This window comes from Sinohyriopsis cumingii, chromosome 6 (genome assembly GCF_028554795.1).
Source record: "Sinohyriopsis cumingii isolate HCF-2022 chromosome 6, ASM2855479v2, whole genome shotgun sequence".
NCBI lineage: Eukaryota > Metazoa > Mollusca > Bivalvia > Unionida > Unionidae > Sinohyriopsis > Sinohyriopsis cumingii.
The window spans coordinates 13,861,137-13,878,997 of record NC_142966.1 but is presented as its reverse complement, the minus strand read 5'-3'; the positions used below and the strand labels follow the sequence as shown (position 1 = coordinate 13,878,997).

Here is a 17,861-nt window from a genome sequence, read left to right as displayed (position 1 = left end):
CCACAGAGTTATTATTTCGAGTAGAGTGGAAAGAGAGAATGAAAACCATGTTTTCTGGAATTTCAGTCTGTCCCAGACGCAGCATTTATCAATTCTTGCCTTTAAAAATATAGTCTGTATCGCGCGTTTAATCAGCATCCAACAGTCTGTTAACAAATTACATTTCGAAGTATAAATTTTAATGATTAACAATTAAAACAGCAAATGCCCTTCTAAGTAATATATCATTTGTCACCAACAGGATAATTGTTCAAAATTGGACCACCGATGGAAATTCTTGTTTTATTACAGAATTCACATGTGTAGGAAAGCTGTAAAGAGTAACTTTAGCGCGATATATGCTAACATGCATGTGGCTGTTTAGAATGTTTCCATCGAAACGTTTCCACCACGGACTTCCGCCACACCTGCAGTATTGGGTTCGGCTAAAGAAATGCATTCGGTTTGAAGGACAGTTTTCTGAACGGAATATTACTGGATGCAGAAACTGCGCTCGATGTAGAAATTAAGTCTTCCTGAGAACTAAAATGCGTCGTTGCTGATTTACGTACACTTGGCTGTAGTTATTAACTAAATGGATGTTTCTGTTAATGTGTATCTTCATTATTTGATCTGGAAGGTTGCTGTGGTTCAATAACTATCTGTCATTTTGTAAGACCGGTATTTGTTAAAATTCTTTTTCAAAAGAGATACGAGTTTATTAACTTTCAAGCCTAAAAGTTGACATTTAAAAGACGCTATGCGAGTAAAAGGTATTGATCTCCCCCAGCCCTCTATCAACTGACCAATGCTCGTAATTTCATTTGTTACGACCCCTGTGGAATACAATTGCCGTATTAAGACAGACATCTATTTTAGACTATGCCCCTTGGTCAATCGTTTATAAAAATGGCCATACAGTTTAGTTTGTTCATTGTACTAGTAAACAACTATACAACAAAAGGTCCAGAAGGCGGGGCGAAGAAACTGTCCATGGTCACAGCCAATCAGATGTAAGGGCTTATTTGGACCAATCAAATTCACATAAAGTGAAATTTTCTCATGTTGACGTATCAAAAATATTAAACTGAAAATGCTATGCAAAGTTTGCCAAATATGTGAAAAATATATAGCAACTGTAATCTGGACCAAGTTGTCCGTTCATTTTTTTAAACACTGTAAATATCATACAATGTTTGTCATGTTCAGTTTGTCGGACATTTTGGACAAGTCGGAGATCAACGTTTTTGAACTTTACAAACCCAATATGTGTACTGTAGTTATAATGACTTACACTTAAAGGCAAGTCCCATAATAAACAACATCAAACATGTATTCAATCAGATCGTGACATTCCAATGTCCGAGTCGAGCTGACGTCTAGAAATAGAACGTAGCATTTATTTTTTTATCAATTCTTCTGTCCTATTTTGTTGCAATTTGAAAGTATACTAGTTTTCAAATTCATTTTGGACTATTAGTTGCGAATATACGTTTTACCATCCATGATTTTATTTACTTGTGAATCAATGAACAATTGATACTCCGCTGACATCTTTTAACAATAAATGACTCAGGCATAATTAAAGTGAACAAATATCTGCCACCGAATCCTTTTGATTTTATATTCTTCTACGTTTTTAATATCAATTTCCGAACATGCTTGTATTATGTTTTGTTTGGCATTTAAAGAGTTGCTCATTAATTTTTTATCTTTATCTTCAGAGAAAGCTTTTATTGCGTGTTAAGTTCTTCTCTCATACAGAGAACTAGTCCCAGTGCAGAAAGGTTGACTGGTTCTTACATTTCTTCTCTGTCGAGGAGGCTAGAGCTGATTACCTTTTGTGTTCTTAGCAGCACCATTAGTGTACACAATTTTCTTTTAGATTAATCATTTTAATTATGAAAGTGTAAAAATGAAACAAAATTTGAAACTGCTAATTCTTTGAAAATAAGGTTGCTACACGATTAGACAAAGTATATTTGGCTTGACATGTGCGTTATTTTTCTTTCCACCCTACTCTAAAACTGGAACTGCGCGTTCTGTTTAAGCACAGTTTTTGTGTTTAAAAAATTACTTGTGGAAATTTGTATAGAAATAATGTTTAAGTTATTGATCTTGTAATACAGAAGGGTTGAACATGCTGATGCATCAGCAAGATTAAACATAAAAACTGTAGCAATTGCTGATGCGTCAGTAAAACTTAACACGATACGCTACGGTCGTACCTGCTGATACATCAATAACATTGAACACGGTACACAAGGGTTGTACATGCTGATGCGTCAGTAAGATTGAACACGATACACAAAGGTTGTACTTGCTGATGAGTCAGTAAACTTGAACACGATACATCAGTAAGATTGAACACGATACAAAAGGGTTGTACCTGCCAAAACATCAATAAGATCGAACACGATACACACGGGTTATACTTGCTGATGCGTCAGTAAGCTTGAACACGATACACAAGGGTTGTACTTGCTGATGCGTCAGTAAGATTGAACACGATACACAAGAGTTGTACTTGCTGTGCGTCAGTAAGATTGAACACGATACACACGGGTTTTACTTGCTGATGTGTCAGTAAGATTGAACACGATACACACGGGTTGTACTTGCTGATGTGTCAGTAAGATTGAACACGATACACACGGGTTGTACTTGCTGATGCGTCAGTAAGCTTGAACACGATACACAAGGGTTGTACTTGCTGATGCGTCAGTAAGATTGAACACGATACACAAGAGTTGTACTTGCTGATGCGTCAGTAAGCTTAAACACGATACACAAGGGTTTTACATGCTGATACGTCAGTAAGATTGAACACGATACACAAGGGTTGTACTTGCTGATGCGTCAGTAAGATTGAACACGATACACAAGGGTTGTACTTGCTGATGCATCAGTAAGACTGAACACGATATACAAGGGTTGTGCCTGCCGATACATCAGTAAGATTGAACACAATACATCAGTAAGATTGAACACGATATAAAATGGTTGTACCTGCCAATACATCAGCAAGATTGTAAACGATACACAAGGGTTTTACTTGCTGATGCGTCAGTAAGACTGAACACGATACACAAGGGTTGTGCCTGCCGATACATCAGTAAGATTGAACACGATACATCAGTAAGATTGAACACTATACATCAGTAAGATAGAACACGATACAAAAGGGTTGTACCTGCCGATATATCTGTAAGCTTGAACACTATACAAACGAGTTGCACCTGCCGATACATCAGTAAGCTTGAACATGATACATAATGGTTGTACCTGCAGACACATCACCACACAAGGGAAAATAATATCAAACACATATCATTACAAGTTCACATCAGTGAGATTATCACGTGCATACCTAATATTACTCGTATTCTATTAATAACTATTCCTTATCATGGATTATTATAAGCAACAATCTCGTGCGCACGACTTTTATGACAAGTAACGACAGATTAGCTAGTGTATACGAGTTAATTACTAGTGAATTCTAGATAAATAATCTGTACCATACACGATATCGTACTTTGACCGTACATAACACTTACTTTTCATACCAGGCAACCTTGGCCAGTTTTTCCTGCATGTGCAGTGGGTACTCTGCAAACGATTTCAAACATTGAAGCCCAAACATCACCTGCAAGAATGATAATAATAATAATAATAATAATAATAATAATAATAATAAAATACGAAAAGGAAGAGGAAAACGAAGAAGACGATTCGTTGTAGAGCACTTTTATATTCGTTTACTTTTGATTTCTGAACCTTTAACCTCATATTTCCATAACATAGAAGCATCTAAAATAATTAATTTTTCGTTTTTATCTATTAGTTATCGTGAAATATTGCAACAAATCAAAAATACGATGAACTCAAGCTCGTAAGCACAGACACACGGGATGGGATATATGACCTAGCTCAAAAGCAGGATAGGATTACTATACAAGGTGAAGGCCACAAACGTGTTGCTTCAGAAAAGACTGCTTGCTGTTCAAATGATAAGAAATATTCTAAATCTTAGATCGACGGAAGAAAACAGACATGCTAAGATGTCCGACGTTACCGTCTGTACCATCTCAGGTGTCCTCTTCTCAGGTGTCATCTGAAGGGCATTTTTAACATCGGTGCTCAAAGATATCTGGGAATTATGGAGAAAAAATCATTAAGAGTGAAAACGGGAAACAGTAACCTACATAGCGCACGACTTACTATTTTCGGTCTTTTAACGTTCTGAACATTGACGAAAGCAAATTAAAATTAGAATGCTATTCCGGAGGAATGAACAGTGATTGATCGTACTTATGCTTATGTAATATTTTTTCTTCGAATTTTCAACACATGTTTCTAAAATATGTATATACTAAATATGTCATTTGTTTATGCATGATTTCTTACGAATACGTGCACGTAAGGATATATCAGAATAAAGAAACTGACTGCCCTAATAAATTATTACACCAAAACGATCCCCATATATTGCACTGTGTGTATTACGTATATCTGATTTAATGTATATTTATTTTAATTAAATTGTATGTTTGTCAGTTTTAATTTTGTATACTAGTACATGATATTATAATATAATAATCTTGTTACCGTGATTTTGACATTTTCCCAGAAAATCCGTTTGACCTGACTCTAAAATTGTGAACACTTAAGTCTGACCTAGTTCCTGGCCTTTTTTCAAAATTAGTAATATCCACGTAAACAAGTTCTTTTTTTATTTTATTTTTATTGTGGGAATAATAAGAGTGAGATCGAGGCTGTATTGGATACGTGACGCTAGACTTGTAAATAGTTTTAGGGAAGTAAACAACTTTTTTTTTATTCTTAGAGTAAAATGATTGGTTTTTGTCACGGCTATGTTGAGAGTACGTGATGTAAACATGATAACGTGACCCTCATACGGGTACCTATTCTGCATCTCAAAATTACTGTATAACCATTGTTTTAGAGAAATAATTTCAATTGAAAGGAGAGATGGAAGTAAGACGAATGGAGTTGCAAAAAGACCAAATACATTTACAATCGGAGAAGGATGAATGAGAATTTCAGATTAGGTTACAAGAATTAGAACTGGCAGAGGGAAAACACTCCCCTACTTTCTGATGTTTTAATAGTATCACGTTAGTACCTCCTTTCCTGGAAGAAGAAGTAGCCATATATTTTCTTCATTTTGAAAGAATTGCTGAGCGTTTTAAGTTGCCAAGAGAGTACTGGACTCTAGTATGCAATGTGTACTCAGTGGTAAAGCTAGTGATGTTTACAATTCAATGTCACTAGAAAAGAGTGCCGATGATGGGTTATGAGTTAGTCCCTGTGGCTTATCGGCAAATATTCAGAAACTATATAAAAAAGCTGACTAGGCGTATGCCAAATTCGCATGGGGAAAAACAAGACAATTTGATAGTTGGTGCTCTTCTACAAAGGTTAATAAAGATTACGAAAGTCTCAGAGAACTCATATTGGTTGAAGAGTATGAGAACTGTGTCCATAGTGACATTAGGGTTTATCTTGAAGAGCATAAAAATCGAAACCTTTGAAATTGCTGCTCGTGCCGCTGACGATTAAGCTTTAGCTCAGAAAGTGTCTTTTGTAAAAAAGACTTCCACTCAGTAGTCTTGTGGCAGAAAAGTATTTCAGCCTAATACAAGCCCTTCTAAATCTCAAACGGGCACAACTTCTAATAATCAAGCTTCAGATAAGCTTGACTCAAGATCCTTGTCTCTTCCTACTTGTACCTATTGTAAGAAGAAAAGGCACGTTATTTCTGATTGCTACAAATTGAAAAATAGGCATTATAATCAAGACTGACCTAACCCAAACGCTCTTCTTTTTAAGAGGTTAGGGTCACGGTCATGTAAGGAAAGCAATACATTTGTTGGGTCGAATAAACTCCAGTCTGATTTTATTTTGGAGAATTATAAACCATTCATATCGAATGGTTCTATATCACTCTTAGGTGATTCGGCCAATCCTATCCCTATTAAACTTTTATGGGACACAGGATCTTATCAGTCTTTTATTGTCAGGTATTTTGTCTTTCTCTGAGAAGTGTTCTTCTAATGAGAGTGTTTTTATTCAGGAAGAAGAGTGCGGCTTTGTTAATGTTCCTCTCCATTGTGTAAATTTGTCAACAGACTTAGTCTCAGGACCCGTGACAGTCAGAACGGTCTCTGTTTTGCCCGCTGAGGGCATTCATTTATTACCAGACAAGGACCTAGCTGGAGACAAGGCTGTGATTAATCCACTTGTAACTGACAAGCCTTGTTTGGAGCAGAAAGTCGATCCAATTGAAAAAGAATGTCCTGATTTATTCCCAGCTTGTGCAGTTACCAGAGCTATGGCAAAGAAAGCTCTTGAGAATGATGTTGATAGGGAAAGTAATCCTTTAGCCAATACATGCATTGGTTATGATTTTGATGAGGTCACTTTCACTCCTTGTTTGGATCAATCAAAAGGTTTTGATCACAGTGATCCTCTTTTAGCTACTCATTCTCTTTATTCTAATCAGGGTAACAAACGACAATCACTTGTCGTCGAACAGAAAAATATCCTGAGATCTCCTGTTTGTTTCAAAAGACCATTAGTGAAACTGAAGCCACTCAGGTTCCTGTCTGTTATTGCATTCAAAATAGATTTTTTATGCGAAAATGGAGACCTCCCGATGTATCTGCTGGTGATGAGTGGTCCGTGAACTATCAAACTGGAGTTCCAAAACCTTACAGACAGGAAATACTTAGTCTGGCCCATGAAACACCTTTGGCTGGTCATTTATGGATTAATAAGACTATCACAACATCTTGACTCACTTCTATTGGCCAAAAATCAAAAGTGATGTTGGGGTTGGAGCAGTTTTTATTCAAGAAGACGAAAATGGTATTGATCATCTCGTGTGCTATTTTTCTAACAAGTTAAATAAGCATCAAAGAAATTATTCAACAATGGAGGAGGAATTTTTGGCTTTGATACTGACATTACAACATTTTGAAATTTACATTAATTCAGCTCCTTCTTCGATAATTGTGTTTAGTGAACACAATCCCCTTACTTTCATCGGCAATTTGACAAATAAAAATCAAAGACTACTAAGGTAGAGTTTGTTGTTACAGGAATATAATCTTGGCATCAGGCACATCAAGAGAAATGATAATTTAATAGCCGATGCACTTTCCCGTGTGTTGAAATGTATTATTTCATGTACACTGTTTATAATTCATAAGAGTACTTCTTATGTTTTTCTTTAACCTCATGTATAATTAATTTGTGGTCTAAAGAAAGCTTTATCATATAAACCTTTCTTTTTCTTTATGGAGGGAGTGTTTCGAATATCTGACTTAATTCATATTTATTTTAATTTAATTATTTGTCAGTTTTAAATATTTTAGTCTATTACATGCTATTAGAATATAATAATCTTGTTTACGTGATTTGGACATTTTTCCAAAATATTCGTTTGACCGACTCTAACTGTAAACACCTAAGGTTGACCTAGTTCCTGACCTTAATTCAAAATTAGTAATATCCACCTAAACAAGTTCTTTTTTATTTATTGTTATTGTGGAAATAATAAGAGTGAGATCGAGGCTGTATTGGATACGTGACCCTAGACTTGTAGATAGTTTTAGGGAAGTAAACAACTTTTTTATTCTTAGAGTAAAATTATTGGTTTTTGTCAGGGCCATCTTGAGAGTACGTGATGCAACCTTTAACACGTGACGCTTATACGGGTACCTATTATGCGTCTCAAAATTAGTTTATAACCATTGTTTTAAAGAAATAATCTCACTCTGGGCTTTAAACACTTGATTTCAAGTCGTTTTCTTCTGTTCTAACCAGTTTTCAAGTTATCTGTTAATTTTTCATCAGATCATGTAGATTCTAAAAGATTAATTCGTTTATCTGGAAATATTTGAGTGCTTATACAGAATTCTTGAACAAAGACATTTCTTAAAAATTTTATTCGGATTTCCAACACTGGAGTGTTATTTCTTGTGTTTCTACAAGAAACTGTAGACAACAACACTGTACAGGATACAGCATATGTCATCGCCTTCCATCTTGGATTTTCATCGGGACTCAAACATGAATTCATCTGAATACTTCATTACTGGAACCTTTAAAATTTAATTCGTGGATTATTCTTTGAATATGTTTGGATTTGATTCATAAAACCGTATGTTCTTTCTTTTTTCGTTTTTACAGTGTTGTATTTCTTCTTTTGTTTTCTCAGGGAAATAAATTAGTTGTTAAATTGTTCAAGGCTTGTTGTTTTCATTCTTTCTTTTGTTACTGTTTATTCTAGCCTAAACACGTAACAGAGCGTGAGTCATATACGAATATTTTTTTCTTCTTCTGAATATAGTTTGTTTAAACTGAATTTAAATCCATAGGTGTATGATCTCCTGTCTGGTGATTGTATTGAATATTAGAGAATTGTCCCAGAAACAATATGACAGATTCCGTGGCGGAGATTATATTTTTAGGTTATTTAGCGATGCAAAGTTTTCAAGGAATGTAGTGTCCCTACTTAATATCATCATCTTTGACTTGATGCTTAATACAAATCATACGGATTTGCCTTTATGATTGATCCATCACAAATTGATGTGTGTGTGTGTGTGTGTGTGTGTGTGTGTGTGTGTGTGTGTGTGTGTGTGTGTGTGTGTATGCGTGTGTGTGTGTGTGTGTTGGCTCGAATGACCGATCTCTGGTACGAATATGTTAACGTGATTTTCTTGACGTACACCCATATCCAGCTCAGCGGCATTTTCAGTGCAGTTTGAACGAGGCCAGCACCTTCCAAATGAGGAAAATTTACCTCTTTCTTGGCTTTGTAGTAGGATGGGTCAAAGGACAGGCCCTGGTTCTTCATTTTCTCCATAGTGTTTTCACCTTCTCTGGCTATATCCATAAACGTTCGAAAACTGCTCATATCTGCCCCGGGTTCCCTGGAGTAAAGCAACAAATATTGTGAATTACATATTGTAACAGAAGAAAAACATTCTTCCGCGTCATTGAAATTGTAATTTTGAGCAACAGATAACTATGGCAAGGTGTTTCTTACAAATAATTTTCTAGAGAAGAATTATATGCATATGCTCTCATATTGGATTAATCCAGCTAAATCAGACAATATAGGATTAATCCAGCTAAATCAGACAATATTGGATTAATCCAGCTAAATCAGACAATACAGGATTAATCCAACTAAATCAGACAATATAGGATCAATCCAGCTAAATCAGACAATATTGGATTAATCCAGCTAAATCAGACAATGCAGGATTAATCCAGCTAAATCAGACAATATAGGAGTAATCCAGCTAAATCAGACAATATAGGATTAATCCAGTTAAATCAGACAATATAGGAGTAATCCAGCTAAATCAGACAATATAGGATTAATCCAGCTAAATTAGACAATGCAGGATTAATCCAGTTAAATCAGACAATATAGGAGTAATCCAGCTAAATCAGACAATATTGGAATATTCCAGCAAAATCAGACAACATAGAATAATTAAAGCTAAATCAGACATTAATCCTACAATAGTGTACGTATTTTACATCGAGCAATAGTAAACAGTGAACGACGAGATTCGTGTGGCTTTCATTCTCATTAATTGTTCATAGTTGACTTAGTACACCTGACTCAAAAATTGCAAAATTTCAACAGAATATTCTGTTTAAAATCAATTAATTTCAAATTGTTCAATGTTTACTTTCAAACTGTTAAAGAATTATTTTCACATTGTTCAATATTTACTGTCAAATTGCTAAATATTTACTTTCAAAAAAGCTAAATATTTATTTTCAAATTGTTAAATATTTACTTTAGCATTAGCTTGGATACCGATGATACATTTGGATGTATATTGCGGCTTGAATGCCAATGACCAATGATCGGCTCTTAATAATCTTTCGTGATTGGCTTTGAATGTGAATAGCCAGTGGAGAGCTTTTAATACTAGAACGTGACAGGCTACTTCCAGCTAGTTTGCAATCTTGTGACGTCGAATTTGCTGTAACATTGAAGTTACACTTGGCGATTGAATGCAGTTTAATTTTTTTTATCATAAAACCTCTATTACAGCAGATTTTAAAAAAATCTACTTTATCATATATTCACACAAGCACGCACACTCACGCTCACACTCACACACACACACACACTCTCTCTCTCTCTCTCTCTCTCTCTCTCTCTCTCACACACACACACACACACACACACACACATTAACCGAGGTCATAACTGTTGCCAGAACGCTTGCGATAGACTTTTAAACCCTGTGCATAGTTCTTCCTAGTCTGGCAAACATTTCAACATATATAACTATCAAATTCCTCTATTAACCCGTTGAATAACATTCTTCTATTGATGCATTGTTTCCAGTTGCTATATTGACCCGTTGTAAAATATTCTTTTATTGACCCGTTGTATAACATTTGCTATTGACCCGTTGTATAACATTCTTTTATTAACACGTTGTATAACATTTGCTATTGTCCCGTTGTATACCATTCCTCTATTGACTCTTTGAATAACATTCCTTTACTGACCCGTTGAATCAGCTCGATTAATACCATCCCGATCTTTCTTCTTTTACTGCTAGCAAATTCTTTATTGCATAGCTGAATAAACACTCGATATGTTACAATTTCGCGCACAATCGATGAATTACAATTTTACGCAGTTTGATTCATTCACAGGGTGTTTAAATAGTCTTTAACTTTAGACATGAGTGATTTTCAAGAAAGGGAATCAACATGTATAATGAATATGAGTACTACTTACTTATTTGAGGCAGACATCAGCCGAACCACCGCTAGGACCAATCTTGCATATTTTTTGAACTTCAACCGCAGCTGTAGGAGATCAAAATTTGTGAATGTGTATAGACAAAGAACAAGTATGTGGAGGATACAAAAATTACAATGTCAGGTGCATGGAGGATACAAAAATGACAATGTCATATGCACTGAGGATACAAAAATGACAATGTCAGGTGCATGGAGGATACAAAAATGACAATGTCAGGTGCATGGAGGATACAAAAATTACAATGTCAGGTGCATGGAGGATACAAAAATGACAATGTCAGGTGCATCAGGACTGTGAAACTGGCCAAGTGCCTTCGATGTCCATTGATTCATATTCATATCAGAAGAGCTAAATAAATAACAATTACAAACACAAATACCTAAAGAAAATACCTATCTACCTAACATTGCGTTATTGAAACCAATATCAAATAATCTAATCATAATATATCCTAAATAAAAGCAGGAAACTGTATACTTTGGACTATTTGCATTTGGGCAAATCGGGTATTTCAATTTGAGAGGACTTCTTAGCTTGTCCACATGCGATCTATTTGACTGACTGAAAGAAAGAAAGTTTAACAGGAAAGATATTGGTCTATGACCCCACACAGTTTTGTACCAGATAATATTTATTGTACATATATAATCCAAAGAGTAACGATAATGTAGATTTAAGAATGAGATGATCCGCACGTATGTAGATGCGTTTAATGGCACATCAGCACAATAATAGCTATAGGACATAAAGGAAAGGAACAAATATCATAAAACCAAGAATTGCACAAAGTTAAGCCATTTCAACTAAATGTAATAAGGAAGAGAAATATGTGTTTCTAACGTGTTTCCAAAATTAGGACTGGGTGATATGTATGTCTGTGTGTATGTATGTCTGTATCTGTCTGTCTGACTGACTGACTGTATGTATGTATGTATGTATGTATGTATGTATGTATGTATGTATGTATGTATGTATGTATGTATGTATGTCTGTATGACTGACTTTATTTCCTCTTCAACAGAGATAACATCAGATTAATCAAATTGAGGATAATATAAGATCATAAAATACAACAGAAAAGTGACAAATATACAACAGTAGTAATGTATCAGCTACCGTATTGACAAAACGAAATATCTCAATACCTGCAATTATGCAAATCTGCAATCATTTGGCTGAGCAAGGCACTAATCTTTTAACAGTTGCTTGACGATGATAATATTTCGAAAAGTTAATACGTCTATATTGTTATGTGATTAACATTAACTTTGAAATAGTAACGAAAAGGAAATGGAAAACTTATAACAGTGTAATTATATATGTAGTTCTTTCTATATGACACATGTATTTATGCATATATATATATATATATATATATATATATATATATATATATATATATATATACTTGTTTGCGCGTATGCGTACGTGCATGCATTTATCTGTGACTGTCTAAATGGCTTCATTACCTCTTCAACAAAGATTATATCAGGTTACTAAGATAAAGATTATACATATAAACTAATGCATTTACAAAATGAGATATATATAAATACAGAAAACCATATAGAAATCTCTAGGAAATACACACACACACACACACACACACACACACACACACACACACACACACATATATATATATATATATATATATATATATATATATATATATATATATATATATATATATATATATATATATATATATATATATATATATACATAAACATATACACTGTATACAGCTGTCATAAAACATAATTTGCGGATTTGACAAGAAGACGTTGGCCTTTAATTTTTTATTTTAATGTCAATGTAATACTTATTTTATGTTTGAACATGTTGGTTGATAGTAGGGCGTACATTTTATTATAGAATGAAGCTATGCTGTTTGCCGTCACCAACATGAGTCTATCCGATACATCATCGTCAATAGACGACATGCAGTCAACCCTGCTTCCAAGAAGTGTCTCCAACAATATATCGTCTTCTTGATTGAATAAATAACTCCGTCTCTCACCTCTAAAGAGTCAATCACTCTCTCAAAGAAAACGTTTCGTTCCTCAAGTAGCATTTCGCAACCTAAAATAAAATGTTTTGCTCTGCCGTCAGTCTCGTTTCCACAGAGTTTGCATATCATAACTTTACTAGCAGGCATGATATATAGTTTCGTTACTTCAGAGAGAGGCCATAACATGGATGGAAATTTACGCCCATGAAACCATATACTACTTGGTTTTAAGTCCAAATGAATGTTTCTGAAGTGAATTAAATCACCCCTTAGTTCCATATTTGTTCTCCAGGTAGTTTCTTCATGGTTTTGAATAATATCAATAATATGTCGATTCCAAACACTTTTTTCTTCTGTTTGTACTCTTAATGCATAGTCTTAAAGAACACTTTCCATATCATATTTCTTAGATATTCTGCCAATATCTGGTATTAATCTCGTCTGTTTTAACGTGTTTGTCAGATAGTGACATAAGCCCATAATGAAAATATTTTTCCAGATTAAAGTCCAATCGGCCTGAAAAAGAGCAATTTCATCCTATCTATGTATGCTTCCATTGACCAGAGTCCTAAGGTACTACTCGTTGCCTCCGTAGGAAAATATTTATCGAAAGCTTGCATACGTCGCGCTGCATATCTCTGGCATAACTCATTTTCTTCTATATTGGAATTTGTGATACCCGACCATAGTTCACATCCATATTGGACCGAGGGTAGAATAATTCTTTTCCAAATTTTCAGACTTGTTAAAGGGTTCATTCCTCCGTCTCTGATACCAATAAAATAAAAAGAGTTTAACAAGTGTTTGCCTTTATCGCATGCTTCTTGTATCGCGTCGTTTGGTTTTAAGTTGTATTTTAGAGGTATGCCGGCATACGTCTTACTTTTGACTATCGGAATTGGAGATTTGTCGAACAGAAAAGAAGGGATACGAGTCGTTCTTTTATTAGTAAACAAGATGGTGCAACTTTTATCTGTGTTATATTTTAATCTTTTGTCTGTCTGTGTCGGTCGCCTTAGAAAAGGGGTCAGTAAAACTCGAAAGCGGCTTGGCCAGTTTCTCGGACTTGCCGCAAAGTGCTTTCTCATACATGCATAAAGAGAGAGAGAGAGAGAGAGAGAGAGAGAGAGAGACAGACAGACAGACAGACAGAGAGAAGGGGAGGAGGAGTGTGTAAATGAAAACAATCAAACCACATTTTGCTATGTTATGGTCCGTCTCTGTAGGTAGGGGGATGTGCAATATCTATTAATTATGTTACCTGAATTATATTGTTTTCTCGTAGGATACCTGTATTATTCAGTCTACTGCGGTAATCTCCTTCGCACACTAACAATGAGTGGCTTGATTTATATAACAAAAAGAAATAATAAGGACACAAGCCATTTAAACTGAATAATAGTTAAAGACCGAACTTTATTGGCATTTTCAAAGAAGTATATATAGTACGTATATAGTAGACCTAACGATGCGGTTCATTTATTACGCCATATTATAAAAACGGACTTTAGCCAAAGATGATATGATAGGGGAGATTACTCTGACAATTATAAATATATCTGTAAGAGTTAGTTTTTGAAAATCTTTCTAGCTGATACGTTCTTTTGCTTTCCTAGGCTATTAGATCACTTTCAAAATAAAAAGAAAAGCTTATGGATCAAAACAATTGTTTTATATATGTTTTATATATACCCTTGCTTGCACGCCACAACCCCTGTACCTTCTCGACCATGAGCACTCATCAGTAAAACAAAATGGTGGAATATAGTTGTTGGTATCAGACACACTCGTATGATGACGCAAAAGTTAATTCTCAGCTATATAAACACAGACACTCTGGATTTCTAGGACAGAAATCAAGGCATAGAGAAATTAATATAGACAAGATACAAATACACACCAGAGAGAGAGGAAGTGTTTTCCATGGATCCTACACAAGAATGCATGATTATACATGTCCGTTTACAATTGCAATTTCATGTATATACCTTGCATTTCTAATTAAAATAGAAAGTCAGTGGTTCGCGCATATAGCTGAAGTTAGCGATCATATGTATCTTTTCTTTTTTGTTGTATCAACGTTTGCCAAAAATCCGGAAGGTGTCGTTGAAACCAGAGCCCTAGTGATGAATGTTTTCACTACACCCGAGGATTCGGCGAATGTTGATAACAGAATTTAAAAAAAGTCCATGTGCGACAGCCATTCTTACATTTAAGCAAAAAATATTGATCTATAGATGCAATTTCAAGTTTTCCCAATGAAGACGCCAGTCTGGTACATGATTTTGTTTAACGCTTTTCCATGGTGGCACGATCACCCAAGGAGATGACGGATCGTCGTCGTAATCCAACGTTATTTCTTCTGAGTGTGACATGGAAAAAGGATGAGTATAACAACGCACCAGGGCAACAAGTGTGTGTGAAATCAGACATTGTTATATAGGTACGGCCACATTGATAAAATTCGTTCAAGAATGCGATTCACGCAAATTTAAATGTGACCAAATATGGTTAATTTTATTTACCTAGCGAGCGAGTTCTCGTGCCTTCAAGTGCTACCCTAAACATTGTTGCATCATTATGGGCATGAGCGCATGACTGTTGGTTAGGCCGCTGGTGCAGGAGATCGAGGCGATAGTTGCCGTTAGTCGCGAATGTGTTCCATTCCTATCTGGAACACATTTCTAAATCTCTAACCTGATTTAAGTTATTTAGTATTATCATATATAAATGCCTGACAAATATTTATTCATGTACTTATACAGACATTTTTTTTCTTCTCACTGATATCCACGTGCTGAACTTGCAGAGACCAGTTTTAAAAATGGTGATATTCTCCTTGCTAAGAACTCACACATACATACATATATATATATATATATATATATATATATACATACATACATACATACAAACATACCTGCTTTCTCTGGACATCTTTGGCCACTGAATTTATTTTTGCTTTCATTATAGCCATGGACTGTCTAGTTCCGCCTCCAGATTTAAGAGACATATCTGATTCCAATTCCAAGGAAATTCCAGCAACCATTTGACCCTTCTCTGGGCTGTAGGCTCTGTCTGGACTCACAACGGAGGATTCAGTACCCTTGGTGTCTTCCCCTGCTTTCTTTTCAGCTGTTTCTTGGTACTCTTCCTCCTCTGGTATGTTCTTCAGAAACTGTTTCGGAGTGCTTATTTTGGTGGGTGTGGCTTCTTCTCTAGATTCCATTGTTTCTTTCTCTCTTTTTCCTTCTTCCTCCTCCCCGTCGTCTCCATCACTTTCTTCCTCCGGTTCCTTAAGATCATCAATGAAGATGATCTCCTTCATAATGTGTTTGTATCTATGAAAGAAATAATACTTGGCATCCTTAATTTTCTTCTTTTGCTCTTGAATTTTACTTTTATCTTCTTTCTGTGCCAAAAAGAAAAGCTGCATGGTCTGAAGGTTGGAGCCGGTGTAGTTTTCTGGGCGGGAAAAGTAATCCAGATCCGCTTCCGGTGGATTAGCATTTCCAGATACTTTTTTGGCTGTTTCTGCCATAATGCAAACATTAGCTCTTCAATATATTGTTTTCTTTAAAAAAAATCTGTTAGAGTATAATTTATGTACGTGACCAAATTATGCGAGTCCTTTTCTTATATTAAATTTATGCGTCTTCTCTAGCATTTGCAGAATATCACAGATGTGACTTGATGCTTGACGTTCTTTCGTTGGATGAGAATGAGATAGCGTCCTCACCCATGGGAATCATGGCGACATAACCTGACGTCATCATATTAATCGAATGCACATGATGTGAACATGACGTCGACTGATTGTATGACACCAATACTTCGCACGGCCTTACTACCTAACTAATAATGTTACAAACCAGGGGTATTTGCTTGACAAAGCGGTGTCAACCCCTTGCGCGATTCCGCTAGAAGTCATAAGTTTACCCCAAATTTCCAGAGACTTTCGTACAACTTCACTTGTAAATTAGAAAGCTCTAGGTGTCGATTCTATTTTTACTTTAATGATTGCAAGACCACAGATTTCACAGCTTTCCAATTGTCATCTTCATGGTTTCTCTTTATCAACTTTCCGCACCGTCAGCATTTCACGCCGTAAAACTATATAACTTCCCCAAATACAGGGAACTATTTTTAATACGCCACCTTAGGCCAGTCTAATCACGTTTTCGGGCCACATTTCGTCTGTATAATTACATCACATTTGCCACCAAGGCTGCATAAACCGTTTCTGCAGAGTCCTTTCTTGTTTCTTCCCTTGTGTAATTTACCTGTCTCCAACCGTAAATACTGCCACTCTAGTCACACAAACAATGTACGCCACTAGATTTTAATAGGGACAATGGAACGACAGGGTCACTTATGCGGCTCCGATCTGAATTCACCAAAAGTAAACCATGGCATCATAGAAACTCACTAACACTTCACTCCGTGACGTTTGCTCCTAGTAATTGGCCAGTTGTTTCGGGCTAAGGAATATTTCCACTGGACTGAGTTCCAATAATCAAACAAGTGATCACATCAATCTAAGAATTCCTTAAAACGGGGCGCTATAACCAAATGCGTATTCTCCAAATTTACTACAATGATAATAATAATAATAATAATACCCCCCCCCCAAAAAAAAAAAAAAATGTGTATTTATCATATAAGCAAATGCTATCGATTTTACCACACAAGATACGCATGGAAAGGTTGTTACTTTTTCAGTACTAATATGTCAACAACAAAAACATAAATTTTGTTGGATATGGCATTTGCAAGTGATCGTCATTCCAGAAAAGTATAGCAATAATTATTTCATTCGTTAATAACAATATATTTTGAGCCAAGACAATTGTATATACAAATTATACATTTCCTTGGTGTTTCAAAGCCAGTATGTCATGGCTAAAACACCAATAAAATCCATGACTGGTGTTTAACAAGACAAGATTGGATTCAAATTAAGAAATTTTAATGTGGGATACACGCACTCTACAAATGTACTGATGTACTGATGATGAATGGTACGAT

General features: G+C 35.3%; 1 protein-coding gene across 1 annotated transcript in view; it reads right to left on the bottom strand.

Annotated features, from left to right (window-relative positions):
• LOC149796387 (cyclic nucleotide-binding domain-containing protein 2-like) overlaps positions 1-16,637 on the bottom strand; it is a 111,066-nt gene extending 94,429 nt beyond the window's left edge. Inside the window, exons 1-5 of the mRNA XM_089960343.1 lie at positions 15,754-16,637; positions 10,793-10,863; positions 8,816-8,945; positions 4,058-4,132; positions 3,540-3,628 (exon numbers count right to left, since the gene is read on the bottom strand). Coding sequence (XP_089816469.1) covers positions 3,540-3,628; positions 4,058-4,132; positions 8,816-8,945; positions 10,793-10,863; positions 15,754-16,374 — 986 coding nt within the window. The 5' untranslated portion in view covers positions 16,375-16,637. The remainder of the gene's footprint in view (positions 1-3,539; positions 3,629-4,057; positions 4,133-8,815; positions 8,946-10,792; positions 10,864-15,753) is intronic.
• Positions 16,638-17,861: the final 1,224 nt, after the last annotated feature.